Here is a 19978-nt window from a genome sequence, read left to right as displayed (position 1 = left end):
GATCTGTTGTTGACCAGAACAGCAAGCCCGCCGCCTTTCCGCTTACCGCTCCCGGTGTGATCCCTGTTGGCCTGAACAGTCTGAAAGCCGTCGATGGAAACGTTATGGTCCGGGATATCCTGGCGTAGCCATGTCTCTGAGAAGCACATCAAACTACACTCACGGAACTCCATCTGACTCCGAGCTAACGCTCTTCCCTCGCCACTTCATTCCACCTCTGCATCCTCGGTGTGTCCTCCAGATCTCAGTGGGGACATTGGTTGTCCTGGGTGCCATGCCGCTCGGCTGCAGCGTGATGAGCTGTTCCCTGGTGTAAACAATGAGGGCAAACAGCTGTTCTGCAGCCAACCGAGTAGCAGGAGAAGAAGTTTCACGGCAGAAAACCCCCCCCAAAAAAAACAAAAACACCAAAACACTCTCTACTCTCATTTTAACAAAAGTTACTCAAGTTTTAAAGAAAAGGGAAAGCTAAAAGTTGGAAAAAATAAGACGATGAGACGGAGCAACGGCAACAGTCAGCATGCACGTTGGCTCATGTGCACTTTTGTGGAAGTGGAAACTTTCCTACAATGTATATGGGAATGTAGCGAGACTATTCTGAATCAAAGTTATGGAAGTCGTGGGTGGATGGTTCGGTTCAGTAAATTTTGATTCCTGATTTATATTTATTATGGGACAGATCTCCCATACCAAACATATCAAAATGTGTTTTTAGTTGTTATGGTGGGTATGATTACAGCCTCCTAAAAAAGCTAAGGCTCCAGATTTGAACATTTTGGGTAAATGCAATGGTAGAGATACAGACAGCATCAGTCTAAACACAGTGGATAAAAAAGGTAGTTTGGAGGGCCTGATTAGATTTCAAGCAGACAAGAACCTTTTGTAAAGAGAACTTATTTTAATTTATTTAATTATTGTATTGTATTTCCTGCCCCATGTCTTTTAATATTATCTACTCCTTTAATACTGAAATACTACATGTCAAAAGAAAAAAAGTAGGGCTAATTATCTTTGGTTTGTATTAGAAAAGTCTGGGAATTCATACATGTTTATTAAAAGGCAAAGAAGATAAACAATGAATGGATGAACTTTCACTAATACAAAAATCCTGGTGAAATGGAATTATAAAAATAAACATTATTCTACAGATAAACCTCTCAGTCATTTTATGATATAATAATCATTTTCTGATCAATTTGGGCATTTTACCAAGTCAAATTCCACATCTTCAACAGAAAAAGTTGTTCCTGATTATGTGGCAGGTAAAATAATGTTGTCAACAATGATAATGTTAACAAATTGTATATACATACGTGTACATACAACAAATGTTGCCATGTCAAATCTCTCTTTACCGGTGAGCAAACTTAACTCCCCTTAATCCTGACATTTATTACAGTAGTTTAACAATATACGGTACTAGGTTTTTTTTTTTTTTGTTTGTTTTTTTTTAAATGGCACCTCTCACCAGCTTTTTCTTTTGCACCAGCACAACAGTGATATGACTCAAACTCGTGAATTCAGCTAATACAACTACAACAGTACTCACCGTGTAGTTTGGGATTCCTGCCTGCACCCTCAGCTCAGCCAGCACCCAGATGCCATTGGTGAGTTTCATCGACTGATACAGCATGTCCTGACCCTCCACTGTACGTTTGGCTATGGTGAAGACGTTGCTACCCTGCAGTTTGTTGGAAGCTGCATCTGTTGAGGAAACAAATAAAAAATTAAACACAATACAGTCAACATTGTAACGGTCTACTGCCTTAACTATCTGAAGAAGCAACTGCTCATTTTTAGTATTCAGTTTCAGTCATTAAATGTACTAGACCGTGCAGGATTTCTTTTTCCCCTCATCATCCCCTAAAATTTCATTGGCTGTCTGTGCAGCAAAGATACAGTCACTAATTCAGAATAATCTTTTCTCCTCGGCCTCTGTCTTGCTGCTGTGCCCCAGTAGGATGCGAAACCCTCTCTTTGTTCATGAAGAAGAAATTTAATCTGTGGGAGGAAATCTCCATTAAGCTATCATTAGGAATTCTTCTCCAGTTCAGCTGCTCTCACACTTGTGATTGTAAATTGTCACACGTAAATAGGGACTGCTGCTGATGAGTTCTCATCAAATACAATTTGGTACATTAGCGAGGACGTGAATTTGAGATCGCCACTGCTGTCGGGCTATTTTCACATATAAAGAAGCTGCAGGATATGGCTCCACAGTGTAGTATTCTTCAGGTAGTGCACTCTCTGTTCTTTTTTCATCCTTCTCACCAGAGTTGAGATGGCAGTCTTTGATCTGAAACTGGGACTCATTGTCATTAGGAATGTCTTTCCATGTGGCGAGGAACACCTGTCGCTCTGTGGATGAAGAGACACAATCACTGGATGAGTCAAAAGACGAGAGCACACATTGAAATGTACACGGTATGAGAATAACAATACGATTTGCGGTAAAGGTAAACGTACACACTGCAGTGAAAATAAGACACAAGGTTTCCTGCTGCAGCTTAGCTTGCAGCCTCTGGCAGCAGTCCTGCTGCTAGCCCCATCAGGAGGCTCCACAGGGAGAAATGCCAACATGTTTTCACAGAATAAATCAAAAAGCAACACACAAAAAAGGGCCCAAAAATGGCACTGGCGTACAATCTAGTAGTAACTGTGCAGCCCCGAGAGGTGAACGAGTCCAGGCAGGTGGACAGTCTCACACACATCTACGTCACACACTTCTTCACATGCTCATAATGTGTCCACACTGAAAGACTGACGTCTGTGTATGTTGTTGACGTCAACGAGCTTTTGAGTGAAGAGATTTAGCCAAGAGACACTCACCCATCTTCCCGTCCTCTACAAACAGCATGCTTATGGGGTACTGGCAGCTGAAGTAGAATACGTCAATGTTGTTCTTAACAGCCACCTGCGAGAGTGATTACATCCGAAGAAGGGGTAGAGGAGGACGACAGGAGGAGAAACAAGAAGCAATATGTGGGTAATTACTTTTCAAGTGCCCTTCAAGAATGGGCATTGCTGGTCTGTGTGCTGTTTACTGAAGAGGCTACAGTCCTTTGGGAATCTCACTCTCACATAGGCAATACTATATCCTACAATATCATCAATGATATCCATGTTCTTTACTGGCCTCCCATCATACTGTATCTCACAGTAAGCATGAGGCTTCTATTTGCCAAAGAATATTAGCAGCAAACATTACTTAACAAGCTAAATATATCAAAAATAACTTTCTACAAACAGCCTTTAGAAATTGCTTTACAAGAGGATAGAAATAAAGATGAAAATATAAGGAGATAAGAATAGCAGATAGTGGTTAAAAATAAAATACCAAAAATAAAAGATAAAGACACAAACAAGACTGACAAGTGAGAGAGAACAAAAATAGCACATAAGAGCAGGTCTATATTTTAAAAAAAGAATCAATTTATTAGCCTAAGCTCCTCAGGCAGGACCCGTTCACAGTCTATGGGCCCTGGTGGCAAAAGTACAAGACACTGTGACACGAGAACAACAGTGGTATAATGGAGGCACCTGTAGTAACAAGGGGCAGCCTGTGAAATTGATCAGGCTGCTCAATAAAGAAGTACTGAGAGAAGGACAGTGAGCTCAGCCAGAGGATAGCAGATGAAGGACTTGTGAATAATTCATTAGGGCGTCTTATTCCTGGGTGCAATGCAGGACTGCCAGTAACACGGCGAGTCATACACAAACTGCACTACATTCTGTATGTTTATAATAGAGCTCTTTCAGTTTACAAAGTATAAGTGGAGGTCAGACACCAAATCCAACTATAAAGGATACTGCATGATATAATTTTTGATATATCATTTCAGGTCTTGTGTGCTGTACTGACTTAATCTACTAGACTAATGGCTCCCCAATACTCTTTCTAGCTGGGACAGCATACCCTTTCTGAAGTATTGTTCACATTTTGAGTGGCATTATTTGTCCTAAATAGGCTAGTAGTTCTCACAATGAACTTTGAACCAAAGCTGAAAAGATTAGTCATCGACAGAATAATTTAAGACCATCACACTAACACCAGAAGAAATGATAATATTTTTATTTAACATTAAGCTTCAAGGACGAAGAGAAAAGGTGCTGTATCACGCAGCGAGACAAGGTGATCTGTCTGATTAGGTTCAGCAGGTGACAGGGATTTATTGATTGATCAATCACATTGTATGTTTACTTGACAGACCTTTCACAAAATTCTCAGTTCTTTGCTGTAGTACCAAAGCATTTATTCAGCCTTCTTCAATTTAGAAACCACTGTACTAGACTGCTTTTTGGAATTTCTTTACTACTGAATAAGTATGGAAGCAAATTAGGGTCATTAATATTTTGAGCTTGTGAAATGATGTTCACAAATAATTTCACAGCTGTCAGTTGTATATCACCTTTTGTGTGCATGTTAAACAAATTTGCATGTATCTAAATGGGTGAAGGTTTTGCAGCTGTAGAAATATTTTGTGTATGTGTAATTAAAATATCCATAGGAAGATTTTCAACAGTGAGGTTTTACACAGTCTGAGAGACGGACACACAAATGTCCTATCTTTGTATGTCACACTGAAGTTTCAAGCTACAAGCACGAATTCTGACTTGCTCTGATTGGATGGTCAGTGGGCAACGTGCTGATTGGCTAGTCAGCACAGGTGTTAAAACAGGGCCAAACTGTTTCTTGCATGTTCTGGTTACTGTCAATCTGTAGTACGCTGGAGTCAACATGGAGGAGGCTGAGGCGAACTCTTCTGGGATACAGGTGGGTTAATTAGCACGGAACATGCCAGTAAAGTTTTACATCGTAATTAACTAGATACATTAAGACAGCTGTGTATGCATCCCAGAGTTACTTAATTTGCATATTAGCTAATGTCTTAGCTAGCTACAGTCTGTTGGCTAATGTTTGTTGTTGCGCCATTTGAACAAGTAACATTAATATTAAGGAAAGTAAGGCTATTCTTTAACAGGTGCTTCAAGACAATGCTGCGGGCATTTAATGTGAGAAGGAAGGTAGTTAGCTAAAGGTCGAGAAGGTTCAGTTTGCAATCCAGCTTGTACATGTTCACGTCAGCTGGAAAATAAACCAAATGAACAGGAAAGTAACAGTAGTAGGCTAATAATACAATCTTCAAATCTAAAAGGGGGACAGTAATGAACTGTCAATACAGCAAAATGTGCTTGTGTCTTATGTTTTTATGATGGGAGAACAAAAACAACACAGAACAAAATATCTGAGAAATTGTCAAAACAGACAATAATACCCATCAAAGCAAGGCCTAGGGGCAGCAGAGTAGAAAGGTTAGCATGGTTACTGAGGCCAGGAGAAACAAAGGAGCCATGTGCTGAGTGACCACTAATGGCCACCCACATCTTTATCATCCCCCTCGACACTCTTATCTTCTCTCTCCAGCTGCAAACAGCACCCGTCCACCATTCTGCCCAGTTAAAAGAACCACCCTGATCAAAAAACGAGCCAGCCTCTGCCGCTCCTTTTATTTAGAACTTATCACAACCCTTCTAAAGGCTGTTTTATGTTTTAATTCTGTTTTATTCACAACATGGGAATTTGACAGTATAGCTGAACAACAGTGAGGATGCATTACTAATCGGTTTAGACACAGTTCTATTTTGAGGACAAAACTTAGTCAGGTGCATGAATATTTTAACTATGAAGCATATTGATGTTTTCGTTCTGTAAACTTTGGATGTATAAAGATTAAGGACTAAGAAGTTGAAAAATCACAAACTTTAATTTGGAATTTGACAGATTAAGGAAAGTAATGGTATTACTTACTGGCTGTGTTAGGAGCCATGTCTACTTACTCTGTTTACATTACAATGCATCTCTGACAGAGTGCTGTCACGATGTTCAAGGCCCTGGAAGAACGCTACTGTTCAACCAAAACAAAAACCATCACTGTCACATTCAATTCAGGGGAAATAAATATTGTGAAGGTGTTACCTGCAGGTTGCTGAGAGGCTCCATCTTCATGACAGGTCCCACAGTACTGAGGGGAAGAGCCACTTCAATACTCTGGTTTGGGTTAAGAGGAGTCAGAACCTGGAGTGGACCAGCCGGAGCGAGACCAAAGCTACAGAGGAACACGGAGGGAAAAAATCTCACAAAAAGTGAAAATATACACAAATCTCAGCACATTGCTTAGTAGGTTAGGTAGTTACCTGTTTCTGTTAAACTGGATGGCGAAATCAGTCATGACACTCATAGCTTTATTACTGAGGGTCATCTCCATTTGGATGACCCCAGCACGGCGGGCAAAAGTGCCTGATATCTCCAGACCCTTGGCCTTCATGGCTGGAAGCCAAACCTGAACAGAGACAAGATCAGATATTTTATTAGGGATCCCACCACAGCTGTTACATCATTCTATAGTATGTCTCATCCCAGCTTATCAAAACTCACTGTTTTAGGGGGACTGTATGCTCCCATAGGCATACCAACTCCACCTCCGAGATCAAACAGGTCATCCAGACCCCCGCTAACAGGGGCATTGAAAGAGGCTGGCATTACAGCTGGAGGAGCACCAAAAGCAGCCCCCATCTGTGGGTCACAAAGCAACACGTTACCTTAACACGTTCAATGTCACCCTGTATTAAGCAATCAGAGCCCAACAGAAACTCAGACAAATTACTTACAGCAGGACTTCCTCCAAGGTCTCCACCAAGCTGGGGGGGGGCACAAAAAAAATTCTGGTTATCTATTGGTGCAACATTAAATACATTAAATAATATTCTGAAGGATTTGAAAAGGATGGATGGAGGGGTGTGAGGGTCTAAGAAATGTCTTTCCGTGATTAATGACAGCTATGAGGTTTAAATTATTAACAAGTAACAGCAAGGAGGACCAGTACGGGAGGATTTGTCATCTTATGTAACTGACCTTTTACTGTGCACACAAGTTCAGCTGAGTGGCTATTGAAATCCAATTGGTTTTGTTCAAATGCTACTCACTAAATGTGTCTATTGTGGTGATGAAAAGGTTGGGGGTCAGTGAACAAAACTGGTAGTGCAAAAAAACAGTGATTACACACAGTGACAAAGCTAAACTACTAGGTATGGAAGACATCATTTTGACAAAAAACATGGGCAAGATTTACTAAAATCTCACTTAAACGGAGAGGGAAACAAACAATGTAATACAAAGTGCAAAAACAGGCACATATGACTGCTGGGGAGGACTATTTAGAGGACACAGTGGTACAAAAGGGGACAAGAGGGGGTTCTAGGCTGGTGCTGGCCTTTATTGGTCCAGCGTGGTCCCCCGGACCAACCTCAGTGGGGCTGTAATCTGGGGGCGATGGGGACTGATGAGGGAGCTGAGGGGACTGAGGAGTGTCCGTCCGCAGGGGAATGGGCGGCTGATTGAAACATGGAACACATCGCAAAGCCCAGAGATAAGAAAAGAGATGGACTCAAGGATTTAACAGCATGCTTACTGTAGATATCACCATAATAAAAGATGATAAATGATGAATGAAAATGTCAGACCGATGCAAGAGAACTACAGTAAAACAGCAGTGATTAAATGAATCCTCTAACATAGCCTGACATAGTTTATAAATGGCGTGCCCTCTCCCTCCATGTAGTTACCGGCTCAGACTCATCCCCCATCTGCAGGTGCAGCATTGAACAAAGAAAGGAAAACACACAGGGGTCAAAAGAAAAAAAAAAAAAAAAAAAAGAGAAGAAAAAGCACCAAAAGGAAGGGGGAAAAAAAGACAAAATACAAAGATACATTACCGCCACTAGGTCATTGACATTAAGCCTATTACTGAAATCAACTAAGATGTGTTATGCCAGCCTTTCAGAGCCTTACAGCTTCACTCAAACAGTGGTGTGTAGAAGACCTACCAGGCTGTCCAGTCCTCCCCCAAGAAGGTCCATAGCACCCATCTGCATACCAGAGGAGGGGGGTGGTGTTGGTCCAGTGGTGGTAGGAGGTGTCAGGTCCAGATTAAGCAGATCTCCCAGGAGGTCTCCCTGGGATGGGATGACAGCAGGGGGCGCCTCAGAAACTCCAGCAGCAGAACTTGTGTCTGGGCTCTCAACACTCTCCCCACTAGTAGAAATAAAACAATTTAGGTTATGCATTCTATGTCATTTATTTGATAACTATTTTGCAAACTAGATATTCTTGGTGATTTTCAAACAAACTGTAAGCCTAATTTGTCATTAAACTCCAGATATAACTCCATCTAGTCCACTGAGAACAATGACAAGTAAATGTAAAAGGTTGTATTCAAAAGCTTGACACTCCTGGAAAGTGCGTTACTCAGCAGATTCAAAGGAAAACATAATGGCAGAATCAAGAAGCTAGGTCCACTTAAGTAAACAAACCCCTTTGGCTGCAGTGTTTAAAAAAAAAATAAAAATAAGTGCATGACTCACGATCCAGCACTGCCAGGGAGTCTCCTGTGCTGAACACCCCGGCTGCCCTCAACAAAGGCACTGGGAGGCTTGTGGTAGACAGAGGCCAGAGTACCAATGTGGCAGATGAGCTCCTCCAGCAGTGTGGGCTCTATCAGATCTGTCTCCTCAGAGATCAGGGGCTTCTCAGCCAGAACCACCTCCTTAGCAGCCACAGGGTCTGTGGAGAGAAGACGCCAGTAGATGTAGCCGCGGTCCCTGAGGTCTGGGTTATCAGAGTCCTGCAGAACGAGATAGAGGCATGAGGAAGGATTATTATTCATGGAGCTTGTTTAATAAATACTTAATGTTAGACTCTTTTCGGTCTTGGCTCCGATATGAGAGACTGGGCAGTGATTCAAAGATATCAAAAAGTCAGCCTTGATAGTGCTAGGACACTGTACATTTTAATACTGCGGAAAAAGTAGAATGTTCTCAGGGTTTCAACTAAATCAAATAAACTTAAAAAACCCCAACTAATTTTATGTATGCAGTAACATTTTCAAAAATGCACATATGTGCACTGTGTTTAATATTTTAATTGAAAGAATAAAAAATATATTTTGTTATAAGGTTTTTTTAAGTTAAGAGGTACATTTTGTCCCCTTTGCTGCTTTCTGCCTGCCTAGTGCAGTGTGTTGTTGTACACATACAGAGTTACCAGTTTATTGCTGTAGATAAATCTTTAGAAACTAATGTAACACAGTACCCAGCCGTGTAATAAATTTCATCTTTGTGAAGCTTACAATGTTCAGTTTTTGTTGAAACTGTGTCAGAGACGTTTTATTTACGCCTTCAAACATTAACACACTTACAATGTGCAGATGCTATAGCTAGTTTTTATATCTGTATTAGGGTTATACTACAAATGGGTGGATCATCATTTAGGTACATTTTGACATGATTCCTGATACTCATAATTTTGGCTAAAATAATACTAAATAGAACTTCCTATGAATGTTTGTTTTAATTTTTTTAATCAACTCTCTACCTAAAACCATTAAAATACAATTAGTGCAAGAGCAGATTAAGCACTGTAGTCATTACTGAGGGAAGTGCAAGGCTCAGATCCATATTGCCATTACAATTCTCCAGTGTACCTAGAATGATTAAGTAATGGAGAACTAATGGAAAAGATACAATAATAAGAGCTAAGGAGCAAAGTCAAATAAGAGCTAAGAAGCAAAGTCAAAAGCCATGTCTGATGAAAACAAATTATACAAACTAGAGTGGGAAGACATGGATAGTTCAGAGTAGTAGACAGCATGTTGAGAATTGTCAAAAATCTGTAGACAGAGATGATGGCAGGAACATGTGCCAAACTCTGTGTGTGTTTTTTTCCTCACCTGTGTGGCTAGGCTCAACACTTGCTGCACTAGCACCTGGGTTTCGGTAGGCTTTTTCAGGAACAACTTGACGATTGCCGTCAGTAGCTGCAGCTGCACCTAGAGGACATAGTGAACACATACAGTATGTTACAGCTGCTCACATACTACTTAACGCAGCTAGTGTAATTATAACTTGCCTAAAACTGCAATACATTGACAAGGTGCATCTTAATGATGATCTTTTAACAATGACTTGTATTGAACCACGGTAAACACATAATAAATAAACAAAGTTTAAACTATTTTCACTTCTCAGGGCTTAAGTTTCCCATGGATGCCACACCCTGCTAAACAGTAAATAGTCAAACTACTAGTTTAATCTGCTGTTACCAAACAACAGCACAAAAGATAACATTTCATCCATAAAGCATTTCTTTCTACTCACAAAATCACTTAATTTAATCATAAAAGTCTCTCCAAGGCTATAATATGGGAACTGATCTATTACTAGGGGGAGCTGTCTAAGCAAGTAAAGACTGGTGTAAGCACACAACAAACTGTGGCAGAATACTCTTCAGAGTGAAGGCTGGCATCTCCATAAAATGTGTGTCTGAGCCAGATATAAAAAATGCTCTCATTATTGTAGTGTCTTCGTATTAAACATGGTTAGTCTTTTACCCATCTAGAATTCTTTCATTTCTCTCACAGTTACCGCAAATTTTGTCAGTTAAATAAGACCAGTTCTCTGTAATACTTCTTCATTACATATGGCATGTTACCTCAATTTTCAGTGATTTGCAGCAGCTAATCAATGGCTGTAATTTTTATCAACTACAGAAAGCAAAGTGTGGTTACTTACTGCCAGCACTGACTGCAAATAATTGGTGCCATTACCATTAAAAATGGACTTGATTTTTTTTTAATAACAACCTCCCCGCACTAACACACCTGAGTGCTTTCATCATGGAAACCCTCCAAAAAGCTCTCCAGCAGCTCATCAGCGTTGTCAATGCGCTCAGCATATTCTCCCACAATCCAGATCATGGCGGCACGTGCCTCCGGCTCATCCAGGGAGTCCAGGTTTTCACAAAGAGTGGCAATCACACTCTCATACCTGGAAACAGTCATACAAAACAACATTACATGCACTCAAATGTTGCAAATGTATTAGGAGAGACAAAAAACGTAACACTCATTTACAGCAAAGTAGTTTAATTTACTTAAAACTGCTTTAATCTATTCATGAGACAGAAAAACAAAACAAAACAAACTTTCACACCCAGCAGACACTGAGCAACATTAGCATCACATTGGAGTCATGTGTTCTAGCAGCCTGACAAATTTAAATCCAATATTCACCGTCCTTTGGGTCTTTCACTTGCTAGATGCTCAATCAACCAATGTTTTCTGCAGTGATGATGATGCATTCCTGTGATTGAGGTATATCTGATCTGCATAAAATGCAGATATATAATGCTTGATAATTACCAATTATATTTGCATAATGCCTTTATTACAAAATATGCCAAGGCAGAAAGATTTAGTTGATGTAAAATTAATAGAAAGGGCAGAAGTTTGAGTGGGTAGTGACTCATACAGCTAAAGGCTTGAGCCATGCCGAGCTGGAAGCTTTGCAAAGCTGCTCCCATGGAGACTCACGACTCCACGGTGATGGCCTACTGCTGTGTGGGAGAGATTTCTGTCTGGCACATGAATCCATGCTGTTGGACCCACAGCAGAAGTCATACTCCAGCCGAATCTGCCTGACCTTTGATCAGGTGCAATCAAGGCAGGGTGTTAAGTGCCGTCCACTACAAACATTCTCTGTGTTACTGGGGACAATTTTCGTGTCTGAAAGCTCTTTTGCATGTCTTCTGGGATAAATGCCAATCTGAAAAGACTTTTTGTCTGTGTAATGAGCTTTTTTTTTAATCTGAGGGTCAGTGAAGTGGAACAGTCCAGGTGCTTGTGAGTAAATACTATAGCTCAGACAACAATACAAAGCATATAATAGGTCATACAACATCACACATCCAAATATGTCTCAATTTGAATGGCCAGCCTATAAACTGTGTGTCTAGTCAAACTTTGATAAGGGTGAAGTGCCTTATATATCTGTTTGAAGAATGATACTAAACAGCAGCCTCACAGCAAAATCAGCTTCTACAAGTGCCCAGTTCTGATTAATGCATCATACATAAAGTATAAATCACAGACACATCATTCTGCATTCCTCAACTGTTAAGGTTGAATCTGAATAATAAACCTACTTGTTGGGGTACTTGCGAAATATGTCCTTGATGACCACAATGGCCTCCTGCACCACGTAGTTGACCTTGGTTTGGATGAGGTCTAGCAGTGTGCTGACACAGCGCTCTGCTGATTGCTAATGAATGGAGAGAAGAAAGAAATCTGTCATGATAGGACTGCAGATTAAAAACAGTATAGACAAATAAATATAAAATGTGTGCATAAAAATATATATGCTACAATATGGAACTAGTTTTTTGGGTGTTTTTTCATCTGTAGGTCATCAGGAAAAAAAAGTGGAATTTTGTTCAGGATGTCACTTAAAAATGAAAACTTGGAGGATTTGAAATATTCTTCTTTAGATTCTTATATGTAAATTACTAGAAATTACAGATTGGCTTTATATATTTAGGTAAGGCTTAAATAGTCCCACATGGCCAGGAATCAACCGTAGACAGTCTTGTGTTCCTTTTAAGTATGTTCTATTAAAACTATGAGAGAAAAATATCATGATGTACTGTATACTTTTACGTGTCCAAAATGGAAACCGAAACAACCAGTAGTATAATTTGTTTTAGGAACTAACACACAGCACCTTGCAGTCTTGATGACAGAGCTACCTTGTATTCATTATAAAAACACTGCAACTGTGCATGACTGGTGGCCTTTTATCATTTACAGTGTTGTAATCTGATTGAGTACCAGTAAATATGAACATACTTTATCATTGAACTACATAGATGACACAAGGATCTGAACAACAAAGCATCTGGTGACAGTATGACATCATTTCCACCCACCTCTACTTTGATGGCACAACGGCCAATGGCTCTGACCGCTTTACGGACAAAGTCCACATCCACCTCAGTGGCGTACTCCTTCAGCTCAGCCAGGACCTACAGCAAAACAGACAAACATATAGTGGCACTCAGATGATCCTGTGAACAATATTTTTGCTTTCTTAAAAGCAACTTTTCCAACACAATGATGTATTATAGCTGTGGGTATGTTACCTGGGCGATGTTGGCTTGAGATGCTAGGCGAATCATGATGTCCAGCTTCTCGAGTTTGACATAGATTGGGTCATTGTACTTTACAAAGAAAACCTTCATCTCGTGTTTCAGGATCTCTGGGCTAAAAAAGGAACATCAACATTTCTTGTTATTTGTGGCAATTGATTTAGACTGTAACACAACATATAATAAAGTAAAAGGAATCCAATTGAAATGTACTGTGCTACAGTAAATGCAGCTTTTATTAGGGCCTGCTATTCCCAAAGTATAAAGAATAGTAAAGACACCTCCCCAGGGCATGTCCCCACATTTACCGTCTCTGTACGATGAGGTTGATGTTTCTAAGGGCCACATATTGCAACTCGGGCTCAGCAGAAAGCAAAGTGACCAGTGGAGGGGCGAGCTTCTTCAGCAGGGTGCCATAGTAGTCCAAGTCTTTGGGCAGCATCTCCATGAACTTCATTAAAACTTTCACTGCTGACAACACCACTGCAGAGTTGGCATGCGAGAGCCGTGGGGTCACACGCTCACAGATGCTAGCAGATGTTGATGATATTGGGAGAGAAAGAGCAAACAATAAATAAAATAAAATTATATATATCAGCCAACTCACACAGTGTTTACTGGGAGCATGTGCTGATTGACATGCAGTTTTAATGAAGGAAGTGCTTTCTGTTACCTTTGGGACTCACGGTCATCACGAGGTGTGTAATTGGCCAGGCAGTCAAGAATGAATATCTGCCCCCATTCTGTACACTCATTTAAAGCTGTCAGCAACTTGTTGATGGTCTGAGGATTCAGGTCCAGTAGATTACTGTTGGGGTGAGACTCTGCTATCTCAGAGAGCGCTGCCACTGCGTTTGCTACAACCTAAGGATGAAGACAAGAGTACAGATAAATGCTGACATAAAAATAGTAGCCACCAGCTATATTAAGATATAAAAAGAGAGGTCATTGTACTAACACAATTATGTATGCCAGAACAGGGCTTATCGGTTAAAAGTAGAGCAGGGGCTGGTAGCCAGCTGTGTTATCCTGAGTGAAACATCTGGCTGGCTCAATAGCCAGCTAGAAGGCTGCCAGAAGGAGTCGTACCATGGGGTTGGAGTCAGAGATGAGGTCTTTAAGGGTGTCCAGGAAGCCTTGGTCCTCCACCAACTGTGCGTTGATATCATGGAGCTTTGCTACACACACAGCAGCCGTCTTCCTCACATATGGGTCTTCGTCCTTCAGACATTTCCTCAGTGGCTCACAGAGGTACTCAGTGATCTTATCCACACGAATGCAGCCCATGGTACGAACAGCAAGGGCCCGGATTAGAGGGTTAGGGTCTTCACAGTCCTAGATGGGTGGTTCAGAGAGGTCATAAGTTTTGTCACAACTTTTGATTTATTTATATATCATACTGCATTATCTGGGAGACATTTTAAATGTATCAAACATTTGTCTGCATTAGTGTTCTGTAAAGAATGTAATTAGCATATACCGGAGTCTCACTGCAATTGTAGTATGATAAAAGGGAAGAAGGAAAAATAGATCTTCAAAGGACACTGATGGCTGTATTTAACCTAAATTGATACCTTGAGGTTTGGTGATTATCTCAGTAAAGTCAGAGAGATTCAAAAGCAAAATAATGGCAAGTCACTTTACTCAGTTGTACAGACGAGTGTTGCCCTAAACAGCATGCACGAGTAGGTTAAAATTAGCATGAGAGTATTTATCTTCCCAATCATACAGTGCTATGCAAAAATGTCTATACACCTGTATATATCATGAGCACAGTCCGAAACTTCCTGGTACCAAGAGTTAGTCCCAATGGTGAAATTCTAATAGAACATTTATGTTTTTTCCCTCTTTTTTAATACTTTTATTTAATCTAAAATACATTTTTGGCACAATAAGAAGGACTCCACGTACCTTTTTATAGCACTGTACCAAGCAAGCGCTAATTGCAGTGATTACTGCACTTGAATGATATATTGTGAATAGATAATTCAATATGGTTTTTTACATATTTATGACCAATTGAGCTTTACCTTTACAAAGGTGTTAACAGCCATTATAGCCATGTCTGGCTGACTCTTGGCATAATTCATCAGGTAGAGGTAGACCAGCTTTTTCAGCTCCAGGTTGTCCGTCTGCATGCAGTTCACAACATCTGGGAACAGAGCGCTGAAGGAAGGACAAGGTGCTATGTGACTGTTGACTTAAATGGAAGGTGATGTGTTACAGTACATTATTCCAATGTGGATGTTTCTGATATTATTTTCCCTGGCTCACCTGACATCCTTGCCAACTGTCATAGATGCAATGACCTTCTTCACAGCCTCCTTCTTCTTCTCTTTCTTATCACTGTTTAGCTCTGCCTTGAGCTCAAAGATCTCCCCTGTACACACAAAAGACAAAAGGGAATCACACATCATGTAATCCATTTGTGATGTAGAGCGTAGAAAGGAGGACTGTGCAGCATTGCCCTCTTTTCACAAATCACAACGTGCAAACTAGAAAGTAGATACACTGACATACAATGCGTTCCCTTATTTATCAGAACCCCTCATATGTACAGAATTGGGACATTGACATCCACAGCAGTTTCTGATACTGGAGGGTGGTATTGGTTGTCAGGGTGCACATGCTGAAAGCAGCCATCTTGATCAGAGTGCACAAGTGATGTTTTTTTTTAATTTTTTATCTAAAACAGAAACTTGTCCATATCTTGATGTTTTTATTTAACAATGAGTTAGCTTTGGTGACTAAGGAGACACTTCCAATAGCTGCTCCACCCTAAAAGCCTTCCAGTGGAACAGTGATAGAAAGCTTTTATCATAAAGCTGCAGCAGGATGTTATCGTTTGGCATTATTAGTAGCTGAAATTTTGGATACCTTTATTTATATATATATATATATATATATACATACATACACGTGGAGATGGCAATCATTTTCTAAGCATTGAGACACAAAAATATTTCTACCTAGTTTTATCTTAAAATACTACAAATTGAATTATTGCAGAGGTATTGCTAACATTTAATAATGTGTTTGTTCCTACATGTGAGTGTAGGTACTGAGTAAAGCATCATGTCATCATGTGAACCTCTCATGAAGGATGAGAAATTAGTTCTTTTTTGTTGCTTTGTACAAAACTGAAAGAGACTTGACTTTATTTAGTTTACATTTCAGTGCAGTATCGCTGGCGTGCCTATCTGCCTAAAATACACTATAAAAACATACACTCTCAGTACACTGTCAATTTTGGGCTTAACTTTGAGTCTACCTACTTAAAGAGTTTCCCAGGCACTGTAAACCGCTAATCACTGCCAATCTCCTTCAAGATGTTAGCAACAGACAGCAAACAGCAACATCGGGCAGATGCACAGAAAAAGCAGATACTGAAGGAAACATGCTCTTATGTCTCAAGCAATCCTAACAAACATAAGGGGTCTATACACTATCACTCACAAGCATCTGTTTGCATGTTCTAAGCCCTGTGTGTGGGAACATACACAGTTCTGGGTTGTGTGAGAAGAGCCATACAAACACAACAGGAGGCACAGCAGGATAGTTAAATCTCTGAATGCTAACGCTCAATATGTCTAATCTGATTTATAATAACCAGACTTGTTCGGTTCTAGGCAACAACGTTGATTCAAAGCAGGGAGATAACATCTTCGGATCAATTTTTTTCAAGTATTGGTAAAGTGTAAATACATTAAACAACTCAAACTCTAACGTAGTATGCTATGCATTCATGTCTTGAGGACCTGTAAAATCTTAAACCGAGTAAGCATCTTTGGCTTCATAGACTGAACACTGATGAATATGTAACGCACCATGTTGCTGTGACTATATCCAATTGCATTTTTCTGAAACCACTGAACAGCTTCAAGTTAATTGGACTACGTTAACAAACTAAAATACAAGTTCAGGTCTCCCTTTGCAGAGATAATAATTCAGCAACACCCAGCTGACTATGCCACAAAATCCACAAAGCACTTGCTTAAAAACAATGCATGGATGCTAGCTTATGAATTAATAGTAAGCTATCAGACCTTTCTTGGTAGTGGTGAAGTACTTGGAGTCCGTCATCTTGGATCCAAATTGTCGATTCTCCTGCAAAAGGGTAAGAAAGATTATTGTGAAATCTTTTCCTGAGTGGAAACTTGGAGCATGAAAAGAGCAACAGGAAATACTAAAAGTGCAAGCCCAGGAAAATAAAGGGAATTCCTGTCTTCTCCTGAACAAATGGCAGTGACCTATCAGAAAAGAAAACAATGGATTTTGCTAAGAAAACAGACTAATATCTCCTCTTTAAACATAAATGGTCTTGGTCAGCATGTATGTGGCCAACAATATCTCTTTTACTGAGTCAACTTCAAATGTTTTCTGTCGCATATAACTACAGTGGTGTGAAGAAGAACAAAATGAAGACTTTGGAGTGGCCTAGTCAAAGTCCTGACCTGAATCCTATTGAGACGCTGTGGCATGATCTTAAAAAGGCAGTTCATGCTCGAAAACCCTCCAATGTGTCTGAATTACAACAATTCTGCAAAGATGAGTGGGCCAAAATTCCTCCACAGTACTGAAAAAGACTCGGTGCAAGTTATCGCAAATGCTTGATTGCAGTTGTTGCTGCTAAGGGTGGCCCAACCAGTTATTAGGTTTAGGGGGCAATCAGTTTTTTACACAGGGCCATGTAGGTTTGGCTTTTGTTTTCCCTTAATAATAACAACCTTCATTTAAAAACTGCATTTTGTGTTTACTTGTGTTATCTTTGACTAATATTTAAATTTGTTTGATGATCTGAAACATTTAAGTGTGACAAACATGCAAAAAAAATAAGAAATCAAGAAGGGGGCAAACACTTTTTCACACCACTGTATATGTATTTCTTGTTGTTGATTTCCACTCTTGACCCAGCACCTCTTTGCGAAAGATCTTCTCCCATTTACACAACTATACTTCCAGCAATAAAATTTGAGCAATAGTGTTCAAGTTATATGGAAATGCTGCTCAGTTTGACCCAAAAAAGGAACAGACATTCAGATTAGAAAGTGAAACATGCTCCTGCTGCTATAGGGAAAATAAAACCATGTTTTTCTCAAAACAACACACTAATATTGCTGAGAATTGTGATGCTTTTTTTTTACTGGGGGTCATCATGTATTGTTATGAATATACATGTATATAATGATTATGATACTTCATTACCATAATACAAATATTGATGTAGTCACTCAAAATTATTATGGCTAATCATGTCATTAGCCTTTCATTAATTCGACTGACTTCCTATTCCATCAGATATTATTGTAGATAACTTAGCTCTTTGTCAGATAGGAATTTATCTTGATCATAATCGATACCCTTATGTAACACGAAATGTTTTAACAATAATAATAATGAACACTGTCATTATACGTCTGGATATAACAATAATACAGCTATTAACTGTACTTTAAATTACTTTTAATTGAATGAAACTTCACAATGATGCTAGTGGAGAGTGATGAGTGAGTCATTTGGTAACAAGTCTAAATTAATAGCAGAGGCCTATCAGTGATTAACGTTAACTTGCTATTAGTGACAATGAACTGCGTCGACAAATTACAGTGTTTCATTCATTGTAACTTAGGAGTTTCGTTATTCATTGAGCTTCAGGTAGCTGTCAACATCAGACAGGCTGTTAGCCACAAGATAATCAAATACGATGCGTTAATACAACTGACGACGTAGCTAGCAAGACGAAATAACTTAACTAGCTAGCTAGCTAGCTGACTACGGTATGTTTGTACGACAATTCTCACTGCTACCAGGCCATACTCACACTGAACTAATAGCGTACTCTTAAATAGTTTCCAGACTAACAATATGAGTACTATACTGCTAACCTAGCCAAAAAGTAGAGGAAAGGTTCGCTAGCTTGCTAGCATCAGGCTATCAAGACGTTAACGTTAGCATAGCAGGCTCGAGTGTGTATAATTCAGCTGGAAGAAAACTAAAACAGGCCTATGTAACGGTAACGTAAAGTTAGTTAGATTAGCGCAGACGGTTCGGCAATTAACGATCGATCAATTACTCACGCATAACTGATTCGCCCATTCCTGCATGTTTGCAGTAGTTAGCTGAATGAAACTGGTGCTAAAAGCTAGCTGTCTGGTGCAGTGTGCCTGTCAGTGTCAGCTAGCGGCTGGCCACTTTTCTAGCTTGCACAGCTGAGACATGACCTTCTAAGTACAGGCTTAAGGAAGCCTTTGCCGGGATAGTTAAGCTCTTAATCTATCGGACTGGTTTAAACCTTACCCAGCGAATCAGCGTACCTTCTGGAGTTAAAATTAGACTCGGCACACAATGAATTTGGAGAGACAATCTCCACAAACACCTTACCGTGACAGGCGTAGTAGGAGCTGTGATGGCCTTCGTCCCCTCCCACTTGATTTACTTCCGTCTTTCAACAAAATAACGTTTGCAAACAGACAAGCAACGTCAGCTTTCATTCAGAGAGGCTTGCTCATAATTACTGGAGCTAAAGCGGTTCAACAGCTCTGTCAACAATATGTTATTGTCGGCACTTTCCAGAAATTGTCGACAATTTCTTAAGATTAACGCTTGGATGTAGTAGGACAGGCAACAGATCCACTGAACAACATAAAGAGTAGTAATGTGAATACAAAACTATGAAAGAGTTATCCGATACAGTTACTGAAATAACAAAGTAATTAGGCTCTATAAATACGTGGTAATATACTCAGTTGGCAGTTTATTTGGTAAGGCACTCTACACCCTGCAAAGATTAATTGTTATACTGAGAGGTGTTTCTAATATTTTGTCCATGCCTTGTATATCACTTTACACTGTGTTAAAAGTACAGGTGTTTCTTATGTTTTGTCAATCTATTTAAAAAGGGTAGACTAAATTTTAGAAACACCTCTGAGTATAAGACAATAC

General features: G+C 39.8%; 1 protein-coding gene across 6 annotated transcripts in view; it reads right to left on the bottom strand.

Moving 5' to 3' along the window:
• ap1b1 (adaptor related protein complex 1 subunit beta 1) overlaps positions 1-19510 on the bottom strand; it is a 30337-nt gene extending 10827 nt beyond the window's left edge. The window contains exons 1-23 of one of the 6 annotated variants that reach the window (XM_044195430.1): positions 19418-19510; positions 17083-17143; positions 15311-15416; positions 15067-15202; positions 14126-14371; positions 13710-13900; positions 13345-13566; positions 13031-13151; positions 12818-12913; positions 12038-12153; positions 10716-10881; positions 9786-9884; positions 8422-8681; positions 7885-8092; positions 7624-7644; positions 7305-7391; positions 6670-6699; positions 6437-6574; positions 6196-6341; positions 5978-6107; positions 2830-2914; positions 2272-2358; positions 1550-1704 (exon numbers count right to left, since the gene is read on the bottom strand). In XM_044195430.1, coding sequence (XP_044051365.1) covers positions 1550-1704; positions 2272-2358; positions 2830-2914; positions 5978-6107; positions 6196-6341; positions 6437-6574; positions 6670-6699; positions 7305-7391; positions 7624-7644; positions 7885-8092; positions 8422-8681; positions 9786-9884; positions 10716-10881; positions 12038-12153; positions 12818-12913; positions 13031-13151; positions 13345-13566; positions 13710-13900; positions 14126-14371; positions 15067-15202; positions 15311-15416; positions 17083-17119 — 2883 coding nt within the window. In that variant the 5' untranslated portion in view covers positions 17120-17143; positions 19418-19510. Of the gene's footprint in view, positions 1-1549; positions 1705-2271; positions 2359-2829; positions 2915-5977; positions 6108-6195; positions 6342-6436; positions 6575-6669; positions 6700-7304; positions 7392-7623; positions 7645-7884; positions 8093-8421; positions 8682-9785; positions 9885-10715; positions 10882-12037; positions 12154-12817; positions 12914-13030; positions 13152-13344; positions 13567-13709; positions 13901-14125; positions 14372-15066; positions 15203-15310; positions 15417-17082; positions 17144-19113; positions 19259-19333 lie in introns of those variants that run through there. The other 5 variants (XM_044195431.1, XM_044195429.1, XM_044195432.1 and 2 more) reach the window with 5 other exon arrangements.
• Between the last annotated feature and the right edge of the window lie 468 nt (positions 19511-19978).

The sequence above is a fragment of the Siniperca chuatsi genome, linkage group LG5 (assembly GCF_020085105.1).
Source record: "Siniperca chuatsi isolate FFG_IHB_CAS linkage group LG5, ASM2008510v1, whole genome shotgun sequence".
NCBI classification, from domain to species: domain Eukaryota; kingdom Metazoa; phylum Chordata; class Actinopteri; order Centrarchiformes; family Sinipercidae; genus Siniperca; species Siniperca chuatsi.
Note: the sequence above shows the minus strand (reverse complement) of the source record. Positions and strands in the feature narration are given on the sequence as shown.